Raw genomic sequence first — 11,476 nt, forward strand, 5'->3', positions numbered from 1 at the left:
GTAGCATTCCTGAAAATGTAACAACCAGCTCTCGTGACCTGTTTTGGTCTGGCTCCAGCATACAACTGTGCCACTGCCTTCTCCTTTGCCCGCTGTTTCCAAATAAATAAGCTTCTTAGTTTAGTTAACAGGTGTCCATTTATTTAAAAAAAAAATCTGCTTTTCTCCCATGAGATGGGGTAGGGAAGATGAACTCCCTTTCCCCTATCCTTAGACTTCCCTGAGCAGGTGAACAAGTCACATGGAAGTTTGGTGACAGGCTTCACTGGGAGGCAAGAGGATTAAAGCCTGTGTGCTCCCAAGAGCCTTCCTTGCATCTGGCCAGCTCACTGCTGCCTTGGCATAACTTTGGGAGGGTCATTTTCCCCATTTGGGGTAAGGGTGAATGTTTACAAAGTGGAATAGGCTGCTGGTTTGTAGTTGGTGGAAAGAGGGAGAAAAGAGCCTGGCATATCCTCTGTCCTTCCTCTCCTCTTCTTTTTTTTTTTTTTTTTTTTCCTTTTCTGTTGTCACCATCACATTCCTTGATGTCACTCCTGCCATTGTGAGCTGACAGGCCCTCCCAGCCCTGGTGGACAGCCCGTAAGTAAATGGGGAGGAAGAGCTGGGGAGGTGGGGGCAGATCACATCAACATCTTGGCGTTGGGCTGGGTCGGCGTGGAGCCCCAGAAATGTTCCCAAGCCTATTCTTACCAAGAACCAATGAGTAAAATCAGGGGCCTCCCACCTGAGGTCAGGGAACCAGGCCCTGGAGTGGAACTTGGGGTGGAAAATGGCCTTCTTTGTCAACTGATTCATTCTCCAGAATTCAATTTGTTCTCCAACTCGGTGGTGTTTGAAAGCAACTTTATCCAGGTACCCTCGTGGAGCTCAGGGCCAGCTGTCTTTCAGTTTCCAAAACCTGTTCCTAGGGGTTGGTTATGAGATGCTGTCGCCTTTTAAAGCCTTGGGGGTGGGGGTGGGGGGGACAAAGAAGCCACCAAAGCTAGAGAAAACCAGAAGGTCTGGGTCCCAAGTTCACCTCCATTTGTGCCTACCGTATGATAGAGCTACCTGCAGGTCATCTGCTCTAAGGAAATTGATTTATGCCTTACAAAAGGAGAGATCAGAGCTCAGTCTCCAGGCAGGGTTCACAGGCCCTTTCTGGGCCACTTGTCCAAAGTGGATGGTTACAGGGAATGAAGGTTGCTGTTAGAAACCCTGCTCTGAAATCCATCCTCCTCACTCTGGGATGGTTTAGAAACAGCCTTGTTTGAAAGCAAAGACACTGGGTAAATAGGTCTTGCCCAGATCCTACCATTCCCTAAAAGGACAGTGGTGACATGACCAATGGAAGTGAGCCTGGGATGGGTCCACTGGGAGTGGAAGATGGTCGTTTTCATAAGTATCAAGTCTTACGCGGGTGCTGCCTGTCTCCCTCTAGCCGTCTAGCCTGAACCCGTGCTCCTGCGCAGGAGAGCATAACCAGTTGATCGGCCAGTAAGCACACACTAAACATCTACTGAGTGCAGGGCAGGAGGTGCAGAGAAAGATCAGAGTGTCCCTGGCCAGAAAGCCTATGAGTTTGGTTTACCTGTTATTTGGTAACTGTCTAAGCAAGCTCTATGTCAGAGAGTTTGGGCCAGCTGATGCCCCAGGCATGACAGCAGAGAGCAGGTGCTGGGGGCATTCAGGGCATTCTCTCTGGACTTTGGCAGTTGAAGAAGGCTTTCCAGAAGGGTCTTAAGCCATTCTTTGAGAGACTGCTGAGATTTTGGTCAGTGGAAGAGCAGCAGGGAGGATATCCCAGACAGAGGGGCTTCAAAGTACCTAAGGAAAGGCAGGGAGGCTGGAATGCAAGGTCTGCAAGACACAGACACATTCAAATGGAGTGGGAAAGCAGCCAGGGGTTATAGGAGAGAAGGTGGGAACAGTTTGAGGTGGGTCTTGGGCTTAATTTGGAGACTCTTCACGGAGCAGTGAGCTACTCCCTAACGGAGTCCCCGGATTTTGGAGAGCTGTGTTTATGGCTCCTGCCGCTCCACGGCCCCTTTGCTGCACCCCAGGAGATGTGTAGTTGGGGGATCAGCTGGCAAACCTGGGGCGAGCTCATTCCTAACATACCCTTGGTGGAGACAGAGCAGTAACATGGGAAGTCTAGTCTCAGGATCCAATTTCTAGTCATTTCTATTTGGGTGTAATAATTCAGCTGCAAATTTCTTCTCTTAATGTGTGCTTTTTTTTTTTTTTTTTTTTTTTTTGAGATGGAGTCTCGTTCCATTGCCCTGGCGTGATCTAGGCTCACTGCAACCTCTGCCTCCTGGGTTCAAGCAATTCTCCTATCACAGCCTCCTGAGTAGCTAGGACTACAGGCGTGCACCACCTCGCCCAGCTAATTTTTTCGTGTTTTAGTAGAGATGGAGTTTCACCATGTTGGCCAAGATGGTCTTGATCTCTTGACCTCATGATCCGCCCGCCTTGTTCTCCCAAAGTGCTGTTTTCTTCGGCCTAATATTAAAACTGTTTAGATTCTCTGAATGGACACTAAGTGACCCAGGTAGCAGCAAACTCAGAACGTGCTAGGGAGAGGCTGACCCCCACAGAAAAGTTCAAAGTTTGATTTTTTTAAAAAAAATTTTTGATAAAGAGACAGGGTCTCACTGTGTTGCCCAGGCTGGTCTTGAACTCCTGGCTTCAAGTGATACTTCCGCTTTGGACTCCCAAAGTGCTGGGATTATAGGCATGAATGACCGCACACAGTCCAAAGTTTACTTGAAGTGATGCAATCCACATATTAGTTATAGTTATAGTTGTTACAGTTATAGTACAGTTACACTGCTTCCTCTCTCCCCCTTCCTGCACATCGCCATCACTATCATCATCTCAAAGCAGCATCACCCACAAACATTTATTGAGCACTTACTCTTAATGTGTACAACCCTCTGTGTTTTGCAGAGGACATGAATTTCATTCTTCAACATGGGCTCCAAGAAGTGTCACTTTTTTTTTTTCAAATCAAAATTCACTTTTCTGGGAATACCATCTGGTCAGGCTGGTGGGAAATTACATTTCAGTCATCCCTGGGGCTTTCCCTTGTCCCCAGTCCCACCAAGGACTGTGCAATGGTGTCGATGATTTTACAAAGTCTAGAACATTGGCTGGGCATCGTGGCTCGTGCCTGTAATCCCAGCATTTTGGGAGGCTGAGAAGGGAAGATCACTTGAGCCCAGGAGTTTGACACCAGTCTGGGCAACATAGTGAGACCCCATCTCTATTTTCTAAAAGAGGTGTAGAGCATTGGGAGAAGGCCCTCTGGCCTTGGGAACACAGGGATCCCTCCTCATATATTCCTTACCCAGGTTCCTATGGCTCCTTAGTGGCCACAGCTCTGGTGCTTTTCTGCCAGCCGTGCACAGTGAGGTGGGGGGTGTCTTAGCTGAGACACTGTGCCCAGTGGTGGGCATCCAGTCTTTCTGTCCTGTGATGGCCCCTTTCTGCTTCAAGAGAATAGGTCCTCATTCCTCTCAAGACCCAGCAACAAGATGGCCCCTCCATCATCCTGGGAGAAGTGCTCCAAACCTCCCTCGGCTCAAGCTGTCTGGGTCTTCCCCATTCAACAGCTTTTTCCTCACTTTCCTCTCCTTCTGGGACTTTCTTCACACAATCTCCCTTTTGGGCCATTAGAAACCAGTGCTGGCTTCTCCTGCCCAAAGATGGGGGAATGAAAACTTCAATGCCACTCAGCTTTTTCTTGCTAGTGCATCTTTTTACAGTTAGATAAAACAGAGGACCCAGAGAAGGATGACACAGGGTTTCTGCAGCCAAAGACCTTAAAGTGTATTTGGGGAGACCAATGAAAAGGATCAATAGCAGGTCAGGGCCCAGCCCAGTGTGCTGCACACCTGCCCCCAAGATGACGTGCCACTTTCCAGCATCTGTATTCTTCCACCCCTTGTTTTCTGCTTCTTTCTGACCCATGCACCTGAGGCTGATTTCCAGGTCACTAAGCCCGGGAACTGGAGAGATGTCTGTGAAGGGTCTGCCACCGTGATCCTCGGGGTGACCTCCTCGGTGCCCTCCCTGCCACTCCCCAATGTCCTCCTGATGGCCAATGTTACCTGGCCCCAGGGTCCGTTTACCACCTGGAGCACACCTGGTGACGCCCCAGTCATCAACCTCAGCAGGTAAAGGCTTGAGGGAGGGCGGGAAGGGATGGAATGATTGACTGGGACATGCATTGCTTTGTAGCTAGATTTTAGATCAAAAGAAAAGGCAGTGTTCTTTAGTGCATAAACCCTGTAGAACTCATTCATTCATTTGTTTAGCAATGATTTATTTAGTATCTTTTTTTTTTTTTTGAGGCAGAGTCTTGCTCTGTTGCCCAGGCTGGAGTGCAGTGGCGGGATCTCGGCTCACTGCAAGCTCTGCCTCCCGGGTTCACGCCATTCTCCGAGTAGCTGGGACTACAGGCACCTGCCACCATGCCCAGCTAATTTTTTTTTTGTATTTTTAGTAGAGACAGGGTTTCACCGTGTTAGCCAGGATGGTCTCGATCTCCTGACCTCGTGATCCGCCTGCCTCGGCCTCCCAAAGTGCTGGGATTACAGGCGTGAGCCACCGTACCTGGCCTTACTTATTTAGTATCTATATTTACCAAGCACTGTGCTTCATGCTGGGATAGGGCAGTACGCAGTCCTTGTCTCGAGCCTGGTTTTTGAGAATCTTGGCTTCCTTTTCTGTAAATGTATGTGTGTGTGTGTGTGTGTGTATGTGTGTGTATATGTGTGTGTATATATAGACACGTTTCCATGTCTTTTAAAATCTTTTTGTAAATATCATTTCGATAATTTCTTTAGTAATATGAGTGAATTAAAATTCACTTGACAAGTCCCTAATATTAGACATTTAGAAATGTTTCTTTGTCAATATAGATAGAGGGGGTTTCCAAGGAAAAGGTGGGGATATGAAAATCAAACACGACTATGAAATGCTGAGATTGAAAAAAAAATACTAGATATACAGGAGACAGCTATCCTTTTCCTTGCCCTTTCAACACAGTAAGTCAGGATATAGGGAGGAAGAGTCCTAGAAACTGAGTCAGGAAATCTTAGTTCCAGGTCACACTTAGTAAGATCTAAACTTGGGCAAATCGCTTAGCCTCTCTAAGCCTCAGCCTCAAAATCTGTAAAGCAGAATTAATCATACTTATCTGGGCAGGGCACAGTGGCTCACATCTGTAATCATAGCTCTTTGGGAGGCTGAGGTGGGAGGATTGCTTGAAGCCAGGAGTTCAAGACCAACCTGGGAAACTTAGGGAGATCCTGTTTCTACCAAAAAATACCAAAAAAAATAGGTGGGTGTATTGGCACACACCTGTATTCCTACTAAGGTCCTGGAAATTGGAGAAGAGTCAGTCTTAGTAATCACCCCCACTTTCATTACATGAGCTTTCTCCCTTAAGCATCCCCCAAGCAGAGAGGTAGGAGGCCAGTGACGCTGAGCCACCTCTAGGTGGGCACCCACATGGTTGATTGAAACCACGGGCTCTCCCATGGAAATGTCCTGATTATGTCCAGGCTTCTCCCCCTGAAGTACGTGGAGCTACAAATCTACGACCAGCTCCAGCGTATCCTGAGGGTTAGGACAGTGACCGAAAAGATCTACTATCTGAAGCTCCACGAAAAACACCCAGAGATTGTGTTTCAATTCTGGGTCCGCTTGGTGAAAATTCTGCAGAAAGGCCTGTCCATCACCACCAAAGACCCAAGAATCGAATTCACTCACTGCCTCGTGCCCAAGATGCCCACCAACTCCACAGAAACAACAGTAAGTGGGCCTCCCTCCAGGACCTGTTGAGAAATAAGTATATATACGTATATATGTAAGTGTGTGTGTATATATATATAGACACGTTTCCATGTCTTTTAAAAGCTCTTTGTAAATATCATTTTGATAATTTCTATGCAGTAGTATGAATGAATTAAAATTTATTTGACCAGTCCCTAATATTAAGACATTTAGAAATGTTTCTTTTTTTTTTGAGACAAAGCCATGCCCTGTCACCCAGGCTGGAGTGCAATGGCGTGATCTCGGCTCACTGCAACTTCCACCTCCCAAATTCAAGCAATTCTTGTGCCTCAGCCTCCAGAGTAGCTGGGATTACAGGCATGTGCCACCACGCCTGGCTAATTTTTGTATTTTTAGTAGAGATGGGGTTTCACCATGTTGGCCAAGCTGGTCTTGAACTCCTGTCCTCAAGTGATCCACCCGCCTTGGCCTCCCAAAGTGCTGGGATTACAGGTATGAACCTCTGTGCCTGGCCTGTATTTGTTTATTATTGTAAATAATGCTAAAACAAGCATTTATATGTATGACCTACATTTCTGATTATATTCTCAGGTAGGTTTTTAGAAGTAGAATTCAAAGAGCATGAACATCTTCAAGGCTCTTAACACATATTGCCAGATTATTTCCATAAATATCATACCAAATTATACTCTCTCCAATCATATGACTGTCTGTGGGCTGGGTGCAGTGGCTCACACCTGTAATCCTAACACTTTGGGAGGCCAAGGCAGGTGGATCACCTCAGGTCAGGAGTTCAAGAACAGCCTGCCCAACATGGTGAAACCCTGTCTCTACTAAAAATACAAAAATTAGCCAGGCATGGTGGCAGGCCCCTATAATGCTACTCAGGAAGCTGAGGCAGGAGAATCGCTTAAACCCAGGGAGCAAAGGTTGCAGTGAGCCGAAATTGTGCCACTTTACTCCAGCCTGGGCGAAAGAGTGAAACTCCATCTCAAAAAAAAAAAAAAAAAAAAAATTAGTATGTTACTGTGTATCCTATTACAATTGAGCAGTAAACGTTTTAATAAATTTCCTAGTATAATAGGTAAAAAAGTGTCATCTCTGATTTTCAATGAGTTTCAGCATTGTTACATATGTATATATACGTACGTAACAATTGTTACATTGTTATGTATTTATAGTTATATATAACACAAGATTGTTTTAATATATTTTATATATATATAAATGCCATATATATGGCATTGTCTGTTGTGTTCTTTGGCCATTTTTCTATTGGCAATCTTGTGTTTCTCTAAATTGATTTGTAAAATAAAACTTTTTTTTTTTTTTTTTTTTGAGATGGAATCTCACTCTGTCGCCAGGCTAGAGTGCAGTGGTGCAATCTTGGCTCACTGAAACCTCCGCCTCCCAGGTTCAAGCGATTCTCCTGCCTCAGCCTTCCAAGTAGCTGGGACTACAAGTGTGCGCCACCACGCCCAGCCAATTTTTGTATTTTTAGTAGAGACAGGGTTTCACCATGTTGGCCAGGATGGTCTCAATCTCTTGACCTCATGATCCAACCACCATGGCCTCCTAAAGTGCTGGGATTACAGGTGTGAGCCACTGCGCCTGGCCTAAAATAAAACTTTTTATACATCGGGATTTTTGACTCTTACAAGTTTTTACAAATATTTCCTCGAGTATTTGCCTTTCCTCTTTGGTTTATTTAGGGTACATCTTTGATACACATAAGGCCTTTCCAGGTCCTGCTTGGTGTAGAAGCACAGGAAGGAAGGCCAATAGACTGTACTGTTCAAAACCTTCAGATTTCAGAATCTAAATGCTTTCCTCTTCTCACTTAAGTTCTGTGCTTCAGGTATGTTATTGACTTTGCAGAAGAGGCTGGTGAGGTCAGCAGTTTTACAGCCTGACATCTCTGCCTCTGAACATTCAGATCTGCACTCTGGACAGAGCAGCCACTGCAGTTGACCAGGGAGTGGGTGTGACCCTGCCAGGGGTCTCATTTTTTGTTGGATGATTCTTGGGGCTTAATGCTGAAGGAGCAGGTTCCCAAGGTTAGGGTGTGAAACTCAACTGTAATATCACAAACCCCTTCCAAGTTCTACTCCTAGGAGGCCAAGAACTCTCTGAGCAGACCTAGCCATCTGATGCTAAATTTCTCCATCCAGCCTGAAAACAGCCTCCTGTCATCCCCCCAGCCCAGCGAGCCCCTCATGCTGCTGGCAGCTGAGCAGACCAGTGGCAGTTTCTCACAGCTCTCAGGAAAGCCCCAGCTCACAGCAAACAGGTGGGTCCTCCATGGGGTCAGCTCCAGATCCCTTCCTCCAGCGTGAAGTCATGGGGTCAATGAACCTATCTCAGTTCTTTGTATTCTTTGTATTTTAGATAGTCACGCACATGGCTTTTTCTGTCATTTTATTGTAAGCCTGCCTTTGAAAACAAGGTCTTTGGCTCTTTGATCTGAATATTCACTCCTTAGGCAAACTCCAGTGTTTTCTAATGACAGGTGTTCAATAAAAGGAACGAGGGATGAGAAAATTAATTCAAAGAAGTGTAAGCTAACAAAGCAGGCTCATGGTGGAGTTAGCTATTGACTATTTCCAATCCAAGCTCATAAGGATCCCTGGGGTAAAACCCTAGTTCTCTTTGCCTCATCTGCCTCTTCTTTTTTTTGTTTTCTTTTTTCTTCTTCTTTTTTTTTTTTTTTTTTTGGAGACAGAGTTTCACTCTTGTTGCCCAGGTTGGAGTGCAATGGCGTGACGTCAGCTCACTGCAAACTCCACCTTCTGGGTTCAAGCAATTCTCTTGCCTCAGCCTCCCAAGTAGCTGGGATTACAGGCACCTGCCACCACACCCGGCTAATTTTTTGTATTTTTAGTAAAGAGAGAGTTTCACCATGTTGGCCAGGCTGGTCTCGAACTCCTGACCTCGGGTAATCCACCCACCTTGGCCTCCCAAAGTGCTGGGATTACAGACGTGAGCCACTGCGCCTGGTCCTCACCAGCCTCTTCTGCAAAATGGACAGAATAAGGGAAACAACCAGTAGCTCCAAAGTCTCATTAATTTACTAATAATTGTATTAGATTCTTTCTGTAACAAGTGATAGAAACTCAAAGCAAGATAGTGCAACCAATATGCTGCACAAGTGCAACTTGTAGGGTATCATCAGAATGCCAATTTATTTTGTCTGCCCTTCATAACTTTTTCAGTGGGAGAAGTTTTCCTCTCACCCCTGGATAAAAGCTGGCTTTCTGGGCAGGCCACATAGCATATGGGCTCTCTGAGAATATAAAAGGTCCTTTGGTCCATTTAAATTGCAAAAGCAGCCTCAATTCTGAAATTAAAATATCTAATGTCTGAAAACTATCAAAACCTTGAACTTATCACATCTTCTCCTTACCCTCAGTCTGGCTCCCTTATCAAGGTGACCTTTCCTAGGGGGGAACTGGGTTGTCACTCTTCTTCTCTTTCTGTTTCCTAATATTTAAAGCTACCTTTTTTCTCTTAAGAGCTTTCTTTCTTTTTTCTTTTTCCTTCTTTCTCTTGTTTCTTTCTTTCTCTTTTATTTCCCCCTCCCCTCCCCTCCCTTCGCCTCCCTTCCCCTCTTCCCCTCTCTTCCCCTCCCCTCCTTTACCCTCCCCTCCCTTCCCCTCTCCTCTCCTCCTCTCCTCTGCTCTCCTCTCCTTTCCTCTCCTTTCCTTTCCAACAGTGTCTCACTCTGTTGCCCAGGCTGGAGTGCAGTGCCATGATCTTGGCTCACTACAGCCTCAATCTCCTGGGGTCAAGCAATCCTCCCGCCTCAGCCTCCCAAGTAACTGGGGCTACAGGTGCGCACCACCACGCCTGGCTAATTTTTTAAATTTTTAGTAGAGACAAGGTCTTGCTATGTTGCCCAGGCTGGTCTCAAACTCCTGAGCCCAAGCGATCCTCCCACCTTGACCTCCTAAAGTGCTGGGATTACAGTCATGAGCCATCACAGCTGGCCAGGAGCTTTCTTGGGTTCTTTGAAATCTCCTTTCTGGCCCCTGAACTGCAACACCTCCCTTTCATCTGGCCACACTGCACCCCCCCCACCACCCCCCTGGCCGTGGCTCTGCAGGGACCATGCTCCCCCAGGCACTAGCTATCCCCTCACCCCTTTAAGGAGTCCTCCTGGGTAGGGCTTACAGTGGCTCCAGGCTGGTGTACACTTGCTCACTCTCTCTCTCTCGTACAGTCCACATCTGGTCCTCAGGAAACATCCTCTCATATTTTGACCAGCCATTGGAGAGGAGGACCTTGCTTCCTAGGCACAGAAGCAACTCTTCTCCCAGAGCCCAAGAGCCACAGCTCAAGCTCCCTGGGTTGTCCCAGGAAGGCTCTCTCTTTCAGCTTGAGGAGAAGGAGCCAGCAGCTCTTTACAAAGGACTCTCTCCCCACATGACAACCCAAGCCCTTGGTTACCAAGGCTGGCAATCCCTCAGGCAGTCCAGCTCACTCTCACTTCTCTGATCTTAAATTTTTAGTCCCCGGGATTTTGTCTTTGAGTCATAATACATTATATTCTCAACACATCAAAGCAGTACTTAAGGTTTGAAGAGTTGTTTGTTCCTCCACAGGGCAGGCCTTAGCTCCAGGCTCCCTCCTCCTCCTCCTCTGTGGCTTTCTCTCCTCGGGTTGCCCTTAACATTATTGCATGTGTGCATATTGTCACTGCCCCACATTTCCATATTTCTACATGTGCTTAAAGCACTGATGCTGGAAAAAGGCATGATTAGAAAGTGAGTTTTTTGTTTTGTTTTGTTTTGTTTTGTTTTTTGAGAAGGAATCTCACTCTGTCACGTAGGCTGGAGTGCAGTGGTGCCATCTCTGCTCACTGCAAGCTCCGCCTCCTGGGTTCAAGCAATTCTCATGCCTCAGCCTCCCGAGTAGCTGGAATTACAGGTGTGTGCCACCACGCCTGGCTAATTTTTGTATTTTTAGTACAGACGGGGTTTCACCATGTTGGCCAGGCTGGTCTTGAACTCCTGACCTCAAGTGATCCGCCCACCTCGGCCTCCCAAAGTGCTAGGATTACAGGTGTGAGCCACTGCACCTATCTGAAAGTGGTTTTTAAGTTAAATTTTAACAATGTTTTCTTTTTCTTCTATTGCTTTCAATAACCCCAAAATTCGCTGGGCTCCAACAGGAACAATGACACTGCCATTGAAATAGACAACTGCAGCAGCTACAAGATACCCTCACCAGTGGCATCTCCAATCAATTTGAATATATCCATGAGAGCTGCCTTGAGCCACAGCCTCTGGGAACAAGAGGACCGGAATGAGCACCTTCTACAAGTTCCTATAGCCGGTTCCCTAGGAGAGCACTTGTTGGGAGCCTGACACCTAGGCAAAACATGCTCTTCCTGGCATACGTGTACTTGCTACCACCTCTTATAATGCTCCTTTCCTACTGTGAGCCAAGTGACCTTGGGAGAGGTAAGATGGTGTTTCCAACAAGGTGCTTCTCTACTTCCACCAATAAACTTCCAAGTGAGTCCCTAATTGTTGCAGGTTGTGCTATAGGGAGGCTCCAGTTTGGGAAAGGACTGACTGAGAACAGGAGCAGTTTTTGGAAAAATAGGTGGGAAAAGTTACTGTCTGTGTATTAGTCCACTCTTGCATTGTTACAGAGAACTACCTGAGACTGGGTAATTTTATTTATT

At 46.4% G+C, this 11,476-nt stretch overlaps 1 protein-coding gene across 2 annotated transcripts; it reads left to right on the forward strand.

Annotated features, from left to right (window-relative positions):
* Positions 1-702: 702 nt before the first annotated feature.
* Positions 703-11,272, forward strand: FAM71F2 (family with sequence similarity 71 member F2). Of its 2 annotated transcripts, none has more exons than XM_030826392.1 (5): positions 703-855; positions 3,979-4,163; positions 5,556-5,805; positions 7,959-8,077; positions 10,958-11,272. In XM_030826392.1, the coding sequence occupies exons 1-5, from the start codon at positions 703-705 to the stop codon at positions 11,151-11,153; spliced, it is 903 nt and encodes a 300-aa protein (XP_030682252.1). In that variant the 3' UTR covers positions 11,154-11,272. The 2 variants fall into 2 exon arrangements, with proteins under 2 accessions (XP_030682252.1, XP_030682251.1); XM_030826391.1 differs by having other exon boundaries at positions 703-854; positions 3,951-4,163.
* The last annotated feature ends 204 nt before the right edge of the window (positions 11,273-11,476 follow it).

The sequence above is a fragment of the Nomascus leucogenys genome, chromosome 13 (assembly GCF_006542625.1).
Source record: "Nomascus leucogenys isolate Asia chromosome 13, Asia_NLE_v1, whole genome shotgun sequence".
Taxonomy (NCBI): Eukaryota; Metazoa; Chordata; class Mammalia; order Primates; family Hylobatidae; genus Nomascus; species Nomascus leucogenys.